The sequence below is a fragment of the Bison bison genome, unplaced genomic scaffold, assembly GCF_000754665.1.
Source record: "Bison bison bison isolate TAMUID 2011002044 unplaced genomic scaffold, Bison_UMD1.0 scf7180017864366, whole genome shotgun sequence".
Lineage (NCBI taxonomy): Eukaryota > Metazoa > Chordata > Mammalia > Artiodactyla > Bovidae > Bison > Bison bison.
The window spans coordinates 3,130,390-3,147,296 of NW_011494938.1; the positions used below are offsets into that span (position 1 = coordinate 3,130,390).

Genomic DNA, 16,907 nt, shown 5'->3' on the forward strand with positions numbered 1-16,907 from the left:
ATAAGGTCAGTTAGATCTGCTTTAATGTTGGTGCTGTTTAGTTCAGCTGTATCTTTGAAAGTGAAAGTCGCTCAGTCATGTCCCGACTCTTTGCAACCATGGACTGTATAGTCCATGGAATTCTCCAGGCCAGAATACTGGAGTGGGTAGCCTTTCCCTTCTCCAGGGGATCATCCCAATCCAATCATCGAACCCAGGTCTCCCACATGGCAGGTGGATTCTTCATCAGCTGAGCCACAAAGGAAGCCCAAGAATACTGGAGTGGGTAGCCTATTCCTTCTCCAGTGGGTCTTCCCTACCCAGGAATTGAACCAGGGTCTGCTGCATTGCAGGGGGATTCTTTCCAACTGTACTATCAGGGAACTGATAGTTTGTCTTCTGGATCCGTCAATTACTGATTGAGGGGTGTTGAAGTCTCCAAGTGTAATAGTGGATTTTCTTGTTTCTCCTTGGAATTCATATATTTTGATGCTTTCTTATTAAGCACATACACATTGAAGAGTGTCAAGTTTTTCTGGAGAAATGAATGACTCCTTTTATCATTATGTATTACCACTCTTTATAATGATAATTTCCTTGTCTTAAAGTCAGCTCTGTCTGAAATTAGTATAGCTACTCTAGCTTTTATTTGATTAGTGTTAGCATTGTATGTCTTTCTCCATTCCTTTTCTTTATGTTTAAACTGGGTTTTTTTGTGGACAGCAGATAGTTGGATTTATTTTTAATCCAGTGACAGTTTCTTTCATTTAATTGGTTTATTTCAGTCATGCATGTCTGAAGTGATTATTGATACTTGTTATACTTGGTTCTTTTTTATTCTCTTTTTCTGCCTTCTTTAGCTTTAATTGACTATTATATATGATTCCACATTCTATTCTTTCTTAGTGTATCTATTATATTTATTTAAACATTAAAAAAATCTAATTGCCTGGAGTTTGCAATATACATTTACAACTGATCTAAGTTTGCTTTTAGAATATTACTATACTGCTTTATGGGTAGTACAGGTATCTTATTCCCAGTCCTCCGTATGTACCATAATCGCCTAATACATTGTCGCAATTAGAACTTTGGATATGCTGTTGTCTATTAAATGAATTAAGAGAAGAATAAAAGATTTTCTTGTCTTTCTCTGATACTCTTATATATATATATATATATGTTTGAGTTTCCAGCGTGTATTATTTTCTTTCTGTGTGAAGAACTTTTAACATTTCTTGCAAGGCAGGTGTACTGGTGACAACATCCTTCATTTTTTATCTAAGGAAGAATTTAGTTCTCCTTCACTTTTGTAGGGTAACTTTTACTGGATACAGAATTTTAGGTTGGTGGCTTTTTTCTTTTAACACTTCACATATTTCATTCCATTTTCTTCCTGTTTGTATGGTTTCAGACTAGAAGTCCAAAGTGATTCTTATCGTTCCTTGATCATCTGTAGATATGTGTTTTTGTCTTTGTTTTCTTTTGGGATTTCCTTTTAGTCTTTGTCATTTTGCAGTTAGGCTGTGATACGCCTGGTGTAGATCTTTTGATATTTATCTTGTTTGGTGTTATCTGATTGTCTTAGATCTGTTCTTTAGTATTCGTCATTAATTTTAGAAAATTCTCAGCCATTATTACCATGAAATTAAAGACACTTGCTCCTTGGAAGAAAAGTTATGACCAACCTAGACAGCATATTAAAAAGCAGAGATACTACTTTGCTGACAAAGGTCTATCTAGTCAAGCTGTGGTTTTTCCAGTAGTCATGTGTGGATGTGAGAGTTGGACTATAAAGAAAGCTGAGCACTGAAGAATTGATGCTTTTGAACCGTGGTGTTGGAGAAGATTCTTGAGAGTCCCTTGGACTGCAAGGAGGTTCAACCAGTCCATCCTAAAGGAAATCAGTCCTGAATATTCATTGGAAGGACTGATGCTGAAGCTGAAACTTCAGTACTTTGGCCATCTGATGTGAAGAACTGACTCATTTGAAAAGACCCTGATGCTGGGAAAGATTGAAGGCAGCAGGAGAAGGGGCTGACACAGGGTGAAATGATTGGATGGCATCACAGACTCGATGGACATGAGTTTGAACAAGCTCCAGGAGTTGGTGATAGGCAGGGAAGCCTGGTGTGCTGCAGTCCATGGGGTGGCAGAGTCAGACACGACTGAGCAACTGAACTGAATTGATGACTTCTGATGTTTCTTTTATGCCTTTTCCCCTTCTCCTTCTGGTATTCCCATTATACCTACTTACTGGTTTAGTCACTCAGTCATGTCCGACTCTTTATGACCCCATGGACTATGACTATAGCCCACCAGGCTCCTCTGTCCATAGGCTTTTCCAGGCAAGAATACTGGAGTGGGTTGCCATCTCCTCCTCCAGTATACCTTCCCGACCCAGGGATCGAACCCACGTCTCCTGCTTGCAAGCAGATTCTTTACCACTGAGCCACCAGGGAAGCCATGCCTATTTATACCTTTTTGTAATTGTCCCACAGTTCTTGAATAGTTTCTTCTGTTATTCTTATCCTTTTTTGTCTGTGCATTTCAGTTTGGGAAGTTTCTGTTGATACATTTTTGTGTTCACTGATTCTTTTGTTGATGTGTCCAGTCTGTGGATAAGTATATTAAAAGTGAAAGTCGCTCAGTTGTGTCCAACTCTTTGTGACCCCAGAGACTATACAGTCCATGGAATTCTCCAGGCCAGAATACTGGAGTGGGTAGCCTTTCCCTTCTCCAGCGGGTCTTCCCAACCCAGGGATTGAACCCAGGTCTCCGCAGTGCAAGCGGATTCTTCACCAGCTGAGCCACAAGGAAAGCCCAGGTATATTAAAGGTATTCTTTATTTCTATAATAGTATTTTTCTATCTAGCATTTTCTTTTGATTCTAGCTTAGAGTTTCCATCTCTCTGCTTACATTACTTGTTTTTGCACGGTTTCCACTTTTTAAAATTAGAGCTTTTATGATATTTACCTTAGTTACTTTAAATTTCCTGTCTAGTATTTCAAAATCTGCAACATACCTGAGTTTGATTCTTAAGGTTGCTTTGTCTCATCAGTCTGTTTTTCCTCAACTTTTGAGGAAAGTACATGGCTTGTACTTATCAGATGTGAACTATCAGAAAATAGGAACTGAGAGTTAAGCTTTTACTGTGAAGTTTTGTTAATCTAGTTCTAGCTCAGAGATGTGGTTAGTGTTTGCTGCTTTAGATCCCAGAGACTTCAGTATTCTGTCCCACTTCCATTGTCCTTGGGTTTCCCTAAGAACTCCTTAAATAGAATCTGTGTCTTGCCGATGTGTCAGTTGTAATTCACTGATTGATGTGGTGGTAATGTGTGCGTGAGGAGAGCTTTATCATTTTATGATTAAATCTCAGTTTTGTAAGTGGACCTGAGTCCCTGGGCTATGACCTTCAGAAATTTTTTTTCTCCCTTTACTTGAAACAGGAAGGCTAGAGGGAACTGGAGTTGATGAATTGGACTTTCCCAGGGTTAGATAAAGCTCTGATCAGGTAGTTTGCCTTGAAGGGCTGGCCTTCGTTAGTGGGGACTGCTCTCAGGGCTTGTTTGCCCCTCTGTGTGTTTGGAAATGGTTGCAGGGAATTCCCTGGTGGTCCAGTTGTTAGGGCTCAGTGCTTTCACTGCCACGGCTTGGGTTCAATCCCTGGTTGAGGAACTAAGATTCCGCAAACCATGTGCAGGGTCAAAACAAACAGAAAGAGAGAACCTCAGGGAACTTCTTGTGGTAAAAATGAAGAGCTCTTAGGTCTCAAGCTAGTTTCTTTTAGCTTTTAGCAGTTTGTCCATATTTATTTAAGTGTTTCTTCAGTTTGCTCTAGCACTTTCTGCTTCTGGTAAACTGACTTTCAGCTTGCAATTCTTTGTATTTGCCTCTCTCCAGAGTTCAGTGTGCAATTTGCCCTGTGACCTTGATTCTCTGATCAAAAAGAAAGAAAGGTCATTGATTTTCATGTTGAGCTTTTTCTTTCGAGGCTGATATGCTTTTTTATATTAGCTTTATACATGGGAGCACTGAGACTGGAAGTCCAGTGGAAGGCTATAAAATCAGATCTCAACACCAAACATCAATAACTAGAAGTGTTTTCCCTTTCCTGTTCTAGTAGCACTTAAGTACACTTGAAAAATTGTGGTTAAAAAATGCATAACAATTTACCTTTTTAGTCACTTTTAAGTGTACAATTTAAATGGCATTAAGACTGTTCATATTATTGTGCAGTCATCATCACCAATACATTTCCAGAACTTTTTCATTTTCCCAGACTAAAGATCTGTACACAATAAACTCTTTCTTCCAGCCCCTGATAACTGCTTTTCCACTTTCTGTCTCAATGAGTTTAACTGCTCTAGATATTTCATTTAAGTATAGTTGTACAATTTTGTTATTTTGTATCTGGCTTATTTTACTAAGTGTGTCTTCCAGGTCAAGGTCAGCTTTTAACCAGAATCATAAGAAAAAAAGATTATTTAAACTTATTCTTCTTTCGCGTGTAGCTAAGTTGATATAGTTGTCCTTTGTCTGAACTTGTGAGTTAGGTCAGTCATTATGTTATCTGTCTGTCCAGCCCCAAAAGGGAAGAGTTGGATGAGAAGATGGGTAAGATGTTAGACAGTTTTAAAATTGTTTTAAAAGTCTAATGTTTCTTAATTTGCTCTAGGACTTGCAGAGTATTCTTACATATTCAAACGAAAACTCTAAGTTATGCTTGGTGGTCAGAATGTTAGTATTAGCTTATTCTATCGTTTGGCGTTTGGTGTTAATAACCTACCTCCTAAGTTAGGTACTAGTTTATACAGATTAAGATTTTTATCTGTTATGTTTTTATGGGGAATGCTTCATAGCTCGAAGGATCTGCTGTTTTGTTGTACAGTTACTTGGATCTTTAATTTCATCCTTCTGTCCATTTTCCTTATAGCTGTGTTGAGTTGTTACGGCTTCTCAATGCACCTTTATCTTCTGGCATGCCCATTGTTGAAGTTAGGAGACCTGGCTGGACTACCAACTCAGTGTGCAAATTTACCTAGCTTTTGTTTCACTTTGTTGCTGCTGCTGCTGAGTCGCTTCAGTCGTGTCCGACTCTGTGTGACTCCATAGACGGCAGCCCACCAGGCTCCTCCGTCCCTGGGATTCTCCAGGCAAGAACACTGGAGTGGGTTGCCATTTCCTCCTTCAATGCATGAAAGTGCAAAGTGAAAGTGAAGTTGCTCAGTCGTGCCTCTTAGCGACCCCATGGACTGCAGCCCACCAGGCTCCTCCGTCCATGGGATTTTCCAGGCAGGAGTACTGGAGTGGGGTGCCATTGCCTTCTCTGATCTCCATTGCTAGAGAATGTTATCTTTCCTATGGTGAAATAAGAATTTGTTTCTTATTGTTTAGAGCAGGTAGGGGTTCTTTATTGTTGATAATTATATTGCTGAGTCTTTTTGGCAAGGATTTCTGTTTATTCACTGTAATATTTGACTAAATTCAAAGTTCAAGTCTTTTCAGCTGAGATGCCTTTTGCAACTGGGACTTACCCAGTAAGCTTTTTTTTTTTTTTGAACTGGAGGATTAAGATAATTTTTTAAATTTTTAGTTTTTGTCCCTGTATTAATAAATGGTATCAGGTTACTGTTTTTCAAGTTCTTAAGTTTGCTTCTACTCATGACAGCAGACGGTCTCTGTTATGGGCGAGGCTCCTTCTCGAATTCATTAGCATCCTCCTGAGGGCAGAGATGTTTGTTCTTTTTCACTGCTCTGTCCCTTGAATCTAGAACAGTGGCTGGCACACAGTAGGGGTTCAATAAATATTTGTTGAATGACTATATTAAATTTACCAGTGTTCAGTATGTTAGAGAAATAACAAGACTTCTTAATTTCATGTTTTGAAATGTCAAAACTTAACTGGTTTTGATTAGGTTCTCTGATTTACCTTTTCTCTCATTCTTTTATTGACTGATCAATTTAGTACTTCTGCTTCATTGACTACGCTAAAGCCTTTGACTGTATGGATCACAACAAACTCTGGAAAATTCTTAACAAGATGGGAATACCAGACCACTTTACGTGCCTCCTGAGAAACCTGTGTACCGGTCAAGAAACAACAGTTAGAACTGGATGTGGAGTTATGGACCAGTTCAAAATTAGGGAAGAAATATGTCAAGGCTGTATATTGTCACCCTGCTTATTTAACTTCTATTCAGAGTGCATCATGCGAAATGCCTGGCTGAAGGAAGCACACAAGCTGGAATCAAGATTGCCAGGAGAAATATCAACAACTTCAGATATGCAGATGATATCACTCTAATGGCAGAAAGCTAAGAGGAACTAAAGAGTGTCTTGATGAGGGTGAAAGGGAAGAGTTAAAAAGCTGGCTTAAAACTCAACATTCAAAAAAGTAAATCATGGCATCCAGTCCCATCACTTCATGGCAAATAAATGGAAAAAAAGTGGAAATATTGACAGACTTTATTTTCTTAGGCTCCAAAATCACTGCAGATGGTAATTGCAGCCATGAAATTAAAAGATGCTTGCTCCTTGGAAGGAAAGCTGTGACAAACCTAGACAGCGCATTAAAAAACAGAGACATCACTTTGTCAACCAAGGTCCGTATAGTGAAAGCTGTGGTGGCTCAAGTGGTAAAGGACCTGCCGGCAGTGCAGGAGACCCAGGTTTGATCCCTGGGTTGGGAAGATACCCTAGAGGGGAAATGGTAACCCACTACAGTATTCTTGCCTGGAGAATTACATGGACACAGGAGCCTGGCAGGCTACAGTTGATTGCTGAAGAATTGATGCTTTCGAACTGTGGTGATGGAGAAGACTCTTGAGAGTCCCTTGAAGATCAAGGAGTCAAACCAGTCAATCCTAAAGGAAATCAACCCTGAACGTTCATTGAAGGACTCATGGTGAAGCTGGAGCTTCAGTACTTTGGCCATCTGATGTGAAGAGGCGACTCATTGGAAAAGACTGTCTGATGCTGGGAAAGACTGAGGGCAAGAGGAGAAGCGGGCAACAGAGGATGAGATGGTTGAATGGCATCACCAGCCCAATGACATGAGTTTGAGCAACATCCAGGAGATAGTGAAGGACAGGAAAACCTGATGTGCTGTAGTGGATGGAGTCACAAAGAGTTGGGCGACTTAGTGACTGAACAATAGCAATTTAGTAAACATTTCCATTACAGGGTAAACCAAGAAGAGATAATATATAGTTAGTACATCTTTTTTAATGAGACACCAATTCTTTTTAAAGTTCTTTTGGAGATAGTAAGGTTAACAAGCATCTTACTTAGTTTATGATTTCAGTCATCTGTACTTTTTAAAATTCAGTTTTACTCTTATTCATGTATTATTTCTAGCAGTGATTGAAAGGATTTTATTTCTTCCATCTCTCTTACCCATGTGCAAAAAGGAACATGTTGAAGCTTACTAATTTTAAAAATTTAACGTATTTATTGAGCAAATATTTTGAGTACCTACTGCGAGCCAGGCACTATTCTATGTTCTGGGGATACTATCCTGTGTTTTGAGAGGAAGAAAATGACAAAACTTTTTTTCTTCATGGAACTTAAATTTTCATAGAAGAGATAGGGAAAAAAATAAGTAAAATTAAGTAATTAAGTAAAAAGTAATATGTAGAATAAAAGATTTCTCTAATAGGATAAATTCTTTTAAGTTACTTGTGTAGGTTGAATCAGTTCATTAAATATCACTTTGACACTTCCGGGGAATGAAGTGCTATGTGTGAGGACCTAGAATATGGAAGGCATTTTGGTAGAAACAGTTTTGTAAATCAGATGGGTTTATAGCCTGTGCTCGCAATACTTACACAAGAACTGCAGTTCAAAGCCATTTAAAGGGAGCCACCTGAAGTGTCAATAATAGGCTTTAAGAGTTCAGAAAAGTTGGAGTTTCTTTTCCTGACCACCCACTCAGTCCAGGCTGAGAGCAGATTGAGCAAAGGTATAGAGATGCTAAGCAACCTATGTATTTGGGAATATTGACCTTTTTTGTTGTGGGACAAACTGGAAGAGGTGTGTGTGTTGGGGGGACATAAGGAGCAGAGATAGGAAATGTAAATTAAAGGTGGATTGTATACAACACATCTCCAGATGGTCCTGTAAAGAAATGGGGAGCCACAGATGGCTTTTTAGTGGGACCATGGCATGATTTTAGATTTCTTGTTGAGAACATTGACAGTTGGGAAGGATGGGTTGGAGGGTACAACAGGGAGGTTCAAGGTGATTTGGAGCATCTAAAAAGTATAGTCAGTGCAAGACCGTAACTGGGCTTATCTAGGGTGTACTGTTAATCCCCTGATCCCTGTGAAGGGTGCTTCTTGAAGCACAAGTCTGTAGTATATAGTATAAACAGAGCTGTACCATGTGTCAGCCTTGTGACCAGCAGAGGATGAGGGTCTTAAGTTGAAGGTACTGAAAGTGAAGAGAGTCCAAGAGAATTTTGTAAGTGATAGGATTGGTAACAACTGGGGATGGAGTTCTGTGGAATAATAATTATAGATGGTTTGTGTTTTACCATCTGAGCCACCAGGGAAGCCCACTGATGTTTAAGACTGATCTTCATATTAAGTAGTGATAATTTGGGCAACACTTTTGTCTCCCGCCTTTTCCTCATTAAGTCTACCTTATACATCTTTCTCCACCCCTAATTGGACCTTTGTTATCTATTTTGGACTATGTAGTAAAGCTTATTATAAGTATTTCTGAAACAAAGGAATTTTTCCTGTGAGGGAAGGTACTTTGAGAAAAGGATATATGGGCTTTAAATATACTTAAAGTAGAGGGCTCTTAATATATGTCAAAGTTAACTCATTTATCATATTCTAGATTTAATTTTCTAGATAAATTAGCCTATGGTATATTAAATTTCATATAATTTTATAATATTACAACAGTTTAGTCCCGTAATGTATGTGCTAAAACATTTTATTATAGAAAAATTTAAATATACCCCAAAATAGTAGAATATAATGAACTCCAGTGTACCCGCCAACATTTTCCTGGTCTTATTTCATCTGTTTTCCTCTCTGCCCTTTTACTTATTTATTTTAACTATATAAGACTTTATTATTATTAGTACAACCTCAAAGCCATTATTACCTCACACAATCATCTTTACCCCAACTTAGCACCATCTAATACCATACCCAGTCTGGATTCAGATTTCCCTTTGGGTTTTGAAAAAGACTTACAGTTGGATTGTTTGAATCAGATTTTATACAAATCTTGTGGTTATTTTTAAAGTTGATGTTTTTTAAAGAGAAAATTAAGGCAGTGTGAAAACATTTTAGTATATAAGCTATTCTAAGAGAGCAGTGCTGTTTTGACAGTCATTCTGTCTGGAACTTGGTTTTGTAGAAGGAGGTGTCAAAATAGCTGGTATCTTATTTTTATGATTTTGAACATAGGAAGTCTTTCCAAAGTGGGAAAAGTGGGTGTGACCCCACTTATCTAGAAGCCTAGAGTGTGAAAATGGGAGCAGATGTGAGAAGGTTCAGGTCCCTCTGTGAAGGATGTGGGATTTGTTTTTGTAACTACTTGCGTAATGTTACAGTATATTTTATCTCCCTGGATGTACCGTCCTTATCTATAAAATAAGGAGTGGATGATTTCTTTTCTTTTTTTCCTAAAATTTTTATTGAAGTGTAGTTGATTTACAATGTTGTAAAGAGTGGGTGATTTCCTGCCTTCCTTTTGAGTTCTTATTTTTGTGTGTTTTATTTTATATTTATGCTTGATTTCAACAGGATTCTCAGAGTTGGATTGGTGGAAACAATGAACCATTGACTGGCTTTACATGGCGAGGTGGTTGCGAAAGAGAAACAACAGGCATACAAGTCTGGAATGAAGTGTTTGTGATCGAGAGACCTAATGGAACAAAAGTAAAATTCTTTTTAGAGTTTTTTTTTAAAACTATTTTTTCTTCCTTATTTCTTGAGCAAAACAATGCAGAACTCTTATCTTATTATCCGATAACTTAAACATGTGGACTATTATGTCAAAATGTGTGAGATATGTACTTTTCTTGACTTAATTACTGGTTTTTATAGTAACCATTTTATATTTGACTTTTATAAATCACTGTCGGTGAGTTTTTACGTAGTGTTTCTAACTTTTAAATTCCTAGGTGGCTGTGCTGCTAATGGATACCCAGGGTGCCTTTGACAGCCAGTCGACGATCAAGGATTGTGCCACAGTGTTTGCTCTGAGCACCATGACTAGCTCTGTTCAGGTGAGACGCAGGGATGCTCTAGCACGATCAGTTCTCATGACTAGCTCTGTTCAGGTGAGACGCAGGGATGCTCCAGCATGATCAGTTCACAGAACTCCAGTACCTTTGCTCTTCCTCAGAATGCCATTTGATTGAAGAAAAGATGGATTAAAATTAGAGAAACTATTTACATTTCTTATCGCTCACTTACATTTCTGTGCTTGCTGTCCTGGCTTACAGTGTGAAATTTCGTACTTTTAAGTGCTTACCAGGGAAGCAGTGAACCAACAGCCAATGCCTTTGGTATTTTGTTGTAGCATCAATGCTCTTTTTTTTTAACGAGTATATATTGTATATTATCCTTAATTGAATTCTAGGATATTCAGTTGATACTGTGGCTGCCAGATACAGTAAAATGTAGAGTATATTTTTATTTTTTGGCTAAATCAACCAAACAGCAAAATCAAGTAATTAAATTTAGTTTTCTACTTGATGTGCATGGCAACTAGTACTTGATTATTTGAATGAATGGAGGTATGTTTATATAATAAACTAGGGTCATATGTAACTTAGGAAACCTGAGTGATGTTTATATAATCTAGGATAGCACCTGTTTCACTTAGAAAGAAGTAAAATTCTTTTCTCTTTCACTTATGCTGTACCCTAGGTGTGTTTGGTGTTTTGTCAAGTTCTAGTCTCTTTGAGCTAGGCCATCTTTTTTCTGTATAATTTAGACTGATTGGACTGAATTAAACCACCACAGGTCATTTTGTATTTTTTTACTTTCCCTTTTATGAGCTCATTTGTGGTTGACACTTCTCTGGCTGAAAAAAGAATTATTGAAGTATGGTGGTTAGGTCCAGCTGGTGGTGATGTTTCGAGATACGTATTTGCAAATATTTTAAAAAGTATGTGCCTCTTCCGAGGTAAGAAATATTTCTTACTGATGAGAGATTATAGATGATACCGTCACAGTGTCTTGGTTTTTGTGCTTTCTATTAGTATCTGGAATGTATGACTTGTCTCGATTAAAGTTCCCATCTCCTTCCTCAATTCGAAGTATTTAGCTGTCAGTGGAAACAACTTTTGGATATTATTATGAGATAAAAGAGAAGGGGCTTCTTTTTATTATAGGGATGGAAATATCTGTCTCTATAAACTAAATGATATTATTGGGGACCCTCAGAATCTCTCTTTTCCAATATGTTCTACTTTTTTTCCTCCAATCTTACAGGGTGGCACAACTGCCATTTTCCTGAGGCAACCAGAAAATGCATCTTTGTGTTTGTATTATCACATTATAGCCCTTCAGATTAGCTGACTCTCTGACTTGCTTTAAATTATAAGCTCTCTGTCCTAAAACTTATATACCGTGGTGTTCTGTTGTTTGTTTAACTTTATGATAGTGAGAGGCCTAATTTTGGAAACTTAAAGCCACTTTCTTACTGTAAAATGAAAATTCTTGCTTTGCTTGACTGTGTCATAATGTGGTTTTATGTGCAGTCAGAAATGAAATCCAAATGCGATAATGCATAAAAAAGTGCTTTGTAAACTAAATAATCAAAAAGATTGATTTTTTTTTTTAAGGCTGAACTGACTGGCATTTGGGATCTTAGTTCCCTAACCAGGGATCGAACCCATTCCCCCTGTCTTGGGAGCACAGAGTCTTAATCACTGAACTTGTAGGGAAGTCCCTGAAATTATTTTTTATTATTGCGTCTTTCCTGATTCTTGAGGCCAGATTTCTGTCCTTCCTTATTATATAAGTTATATGATTGATAGGCTAATGACAGATTGATCCCTTTATCATTTATTTTTTCAAAAAATAATTGTTGAGCATCTTGTTAAATACAGTGTGGTATACTAAGTACAGCACGGTATACTAAGTACTAATGGTCTACAGTAAACAAATCTTTTCTCTTTGCTGTTTATAACCTGGCCCTGACAATGAAAGGATCTGGGCCTATTTTCTAAACGCTAAGGCCCATATCAGTGAGAATAGGTTGGTCATGCTCTCAGATTTTAAGTTTAAATAGAGTTTAACCACCTCAATCATTAATTTCTTTGTAAGTACCTGTTTGAAATTAGCTGAGAAAATAATTTTAAGTTTGCTGGCTTATAGTGGCTGTTTATTTTCTTGACCTCCAAGTGATTAAGTTTGATCGGCATTTTGTTGTGGTTAGAATAGCTTGTTCTATATTTGGAGTAACCCTGTTTTCTTAGATATGTTATTTCTTAGCAGAGGCTGCAACTATGGACACCTACTACTTTTCTCCTTTGGTGGCCTAGTTGACCTCTTAAAAGATTTGATTCAGAAGGACTGTACCTAGTGAATCTTCTCTCCAGTTTCTCTTTCTTGTGAGTACTTGAGTGAGTGATAGTCACTCAGTTGTGTTCAACTCTTTGCGACCCCATGGACTGTAGCCTGCCAGGCTCCTCTGTCCATGGAATTCTCCAGGCAAGAATACTGGAAAGGGTTGCCATTTCCTTTTCCAAATGACCTTCATGCCCCTCTCACAAAAAGGAGCAATCCCTCATGGTGGAATTTTGGGGCACTGGGGTGCTGCCTGCATCCACTCAGAAACCTGCATGGTGGGTAGATAGGTAGTCAAGTCTGACTGTTCATTATCCTCCCTAAGCACAGCTCCAGTCCCAAGACACATCCCTTTAATTCGCACTGGCCAGTGGCACTTTCCAGGTTTTTCGCAAAGCCTCTAAAATTCTGCATGGATGAGGTACTTGCGGTTCCATTCTAGGGTATAATGGTTTCAGAAGGTACCCTGATGCTCCACAGATATTAGGTCTCAAACCCAGTTCTTCTTACCTTTCCCCTGCCCCCACCCAAACCATTCCATTTCCAGAATGCCAGGTCACATTGGTCCATCTCCCAATGAACTGAACACTCCTTCCCCAGACTTGGGGACTGAAGAGAGAAAAGGGGTCAGGAGCCATGAGTTCTCCATGTTTTTCAGCAAACAGGATTCTGGACCCAAACTGGACCCAAAGGGTCTCAGTTTTACCCATGGACAATACAAAGTTAGGGTCAGATGCTCCTTCAATGCTCCTTCTAGTTCTAAAATTCTGTTTTTGATAACTGTGCATTTTTCACATTCCTTCAAAAATATGTGCAAAAACAGTAATTTTCAAATAAAGAAGCTATAAAATGTATAATATATCATAATTCTTTTGAAAAGCTACTTTTCAAATATAATCAGTATTTAAATTAGCAATTTTTAAGATTTTTTTTTTTCGATATAATGGGGGTTCTTTCCAACAGGCAAAAAAAACCCAACCAAAGGCACTTAAGAAAGCACTTAATAAATTATAAGACCTTCCCTGGTGGCTCATATGGTAAAGAATCTGCCTGCAATGCAGGAGACCGGATTCAATCCCTGGGTTAGGCAGATCCCATGGAGAGGGATGTCCACTCCAGTATTCTTGCCTGGAGAGTCCCATGGACAGAAGAGCCGGGCGGGCTATAGTCCATAGGATCACACAGAATCGGACACGACTGAAGTGACTTAGCATACAAGAAATTATATGTCATTGTACTCAGTTTGAAAACTTAGCCTATTTGATATTTATACTTACTTAACTTACCATTATCAGCTCTGGTCTGTGTGGCTTGGAAAGCCTCCTAAAAATTTGTGGAAAGGGCAAGAGTGCCACCTACTGTTGTGTGTGTTTTTTTTTAAACAGCTACTACAGTCTGGTAAAATTTTCGTGTTATTTAGACTGAGTTTGCTTAAGTAAAAAGATAATCATATTAGAGTCAATGGTAGTTGAGGCACCCATGATATATGGGTGATACATATATTCACCCATATATATTGTGAATGCTCCAGGGAGGAATTTGATCTTTGTAGAACTATGCCCTTCACATCATTCACTTAGAAAAATAATTGGGGAAATCCTATACTTAAGAAAAAAAACAAACAAACATGGTGTAACATTAAAGAAACTTACTAGCTAAGTGTAAGTATGTAAACGTACAATATAAGTATACTACATATACTTTAAAAAAAAGGTCTGCTGCTCTCTTGGCCCCATAGGCATGTATTCATGATTTTTACATAGTTTACCACCACTGCTCCCCCCTTAATGTTTTATAGTTAGGGAAAAAGAAATCCTTTTCATCACCAGTTAAGATAATGATCGAGTCATTCATATGTGTTCAGGTATAAAATAGCCTTCATTTCCACAAGTAAAGTTACACACAGATGGGTATTCAAAGTAAAGCACTAATGAAAACCATATTCTGTTTTAACAGGTATATAATTTGTCTCAAAATATTCAGGAAGATGATCTTCAACACTTACAAGTATGTATGTCTCAAAGAATGTATGCCAAAGTATTGAAAATTTAATTCCTACATTATTGTTACTTTACACCAAGAATCTATAATATTGTAAGAAGATTGACTATTATATGATTTTAAACAGATACATGATTTCTTAACTAAAAGAAATTTTGATGTATACTTGGTCTTAAAAATTAAATGCTTGGCTTTCAAATGATTTTAAAGGCCCTGACATCTAGTGCTCTGATATAGAACAGCTTTACAGATGTCTTCTTTCAACGTCTTTGGGGGCATTATTTTAAATAATTTGATTTAATAGTTATTTACAGAATACGGCAGACTTGCAATGGAAGAAATCTACCAGAAACCATTTCAGGTAAATTAAGTATTTTATCATTAAAAGAAATTTATCTGTGAAAAGCTGTCATCTTGTATTTCTGAAGACATAAGGACATTATGCCAAACTCATTTTTAGCAACAGATCCAGTGGAATTGAAACTAATTTATGGTACAGTCATTACCAACTTAACAGTAGCAATTTACAAGATAGGAAATAGAACAAATGATTATAGATTGATTCTTAGAATTTTTACTTAAGTTAATAACATTTCTCTTAATTAGGTGTTAATTCCCAGAGTTGAGATAGTCATGTGAACTTCTTGTATACATCATAAACTACTGCCATATTGTTGGTTGTGTGTGTGTGGGGGAGTATATTACAAGTTGAAGTTAGACCTGTTATTGTTCATTTTTGATTCATAGAAAAGTTTCAGAATTTATTATGTCTCTCCCTCATGTTTTTTCATTACCTTTAAATGCTAGATGCAGAATATTAAGTCAGAAATTAATCTGGGTGGAGTTATTTGAGAAGCATAATTTGATATTGCTTCTTTGGAGTCTTAACATTACAGAGATTTAAAAGAAAAAAAGCTAATTTTAGATAGTTTCTTTTTTGAAATAAGTGGTTTATAAGTTGACATAGTGTTACTTGGTTAGTTGTGTTACAGTAGGTAAGAATGACTCCACCCTGTTTGCTCATCCGTGTGTGAAGTCTTCCCTTACATGAAAGCATCACTGGTGCTTCTTACTGTCAGTGGGTTTACACTGATTCAGCCTCAGTCTTGCCTGGCTCAAGTGATTACTTTCATGAAATATTTAGACAGGTTATGGTGTCATTTTTTGTATATGATAAAATGTACTCTATTTTGCCTATATCTGTTTTTCTGAACTGGGGTAATTTTGCCACCCAAATGGCATTTGCTGATATTTGGAGACATTTTAGGTTATCACAGTTTTGGGGAGGAAGTTAATACCATTGGTATTTAGTTTTTAGAGACCAGACATGCTGTTCAACATCCTGTAATACATAGGACAAGTGTGTACAGCTAAGAATTATCTGACCCAAAGCATCAATAATGCTGAATTGAGAAACCTAAGCATGTAAGAATACAAAATTCTGTGAATTATTTGGTCTTTTAATTATACAATCTTGGCTTAAAATTATGATCTGTATACCCTGATACGTCTTTTGTTTCTTCTTAAAAATCCCTGTGTTATTACTTGTGGTGACAATATATAGAGTAAGTTTCTCAAGTGGATGTAGATTCTTGGATAGGAGTTGGGAGTGTTACTGGTTTATGTAGTAGGCTCTTGATATAACTATGATTAGTAGGAAACCATTTGGTTGCTGTAACTTTTGATAAGGATTGTTTCTGGGGAGTAAGGGATGCTTCAGTTGTTAAGGTAGTAATTTTTGGTAAAATTTTATAAGAAATGATTCTATGTTTTTCCTTTTTTCTGTAGACATTAATGTTTTTGATTCGAGACTGGAGTTATCCTTATGAACATTCATATGGTTTGGAAGGTGGCAAACAATTCCTTGAAAAGAGATTGCAGGTAAGTCCCTATTTCTGAGAGAGGAGAGCATAAGCACCGAGTCAGGCAAAGGAGTGGGCTGCCTGGACTGCTGCTTAGACCACCAATGTCTAAGTATGATCCGGACAAATAGAGTATCCCTGGTTAACCTAGGTAACCCCATACATAATTGATGAGGTATAAATTGGTAGCACTCCTGAGAAAGAGAACAGTAGAAATGCCCTTGAATAGAAATTAAGGAACAGATATTTCTCCAGAGACATATTGAAGGAACATTTCAATAAATCAATATTCACAGGATAAGAGTTTGAGGTAGACTAACCTTTTGATCTGTTCAGATTGCATGCATGTCTCTTTCTGGCCCAGCTGAGCTTCTGAACATTTGAGACAGGATGGATAATCTAGTGTGCATGCATTGAACGCAAATGATGTGAGACTTTCTTTCCAAGGAATATTGCCTCATAGAGTGGCAGCATATAGAGAGCTAGAAAAGGGATCTTAAACATTTTATCTAGCTTAGC

General features: G+C 37.4%; 1 protein-coding gene across 3 annotated transcripts in view; it reads left to right on the plus strand.

The window, feature by feature from the left end:
• Nucleotides 1-16,907, plus strand: part of ATL2 (atlastin GTPase 2) — a 67,302-nt gene that overhangs the window by 40,558 nt on the left and 9,837 nt on the right. For all 3 annotated transcript variants that reach the window (XM_010855590.1, XM_010855587.1, XM_010855588.1), the window contains exons 3-7: nucleotides 9,748-9,882; nucleotides 10,128-10,232; nucleotides 14,482-14,532; nucleotides 14,831-14,887; nucleotides 16,315-16,407. In XM_010855590.1, coding sequence (XP_010853892.1) covers nucleotides 9,748-9,882; nucleotides 10,128-10,232; nucleotides 14,482-14,532; nucleotides 14,831-14,887; nucleotides 16,315-16,407 — 441 coding nt within the window. The remainder of the gene's footprint in view (nucleotides 1-9,747; nucleotides 9,883-10,127; nucleotides 10,233-14,481; nucleotides 14,533-14,830; nucleotides 14,888-16,314; nucleotides 16,408-16,907) is intronic.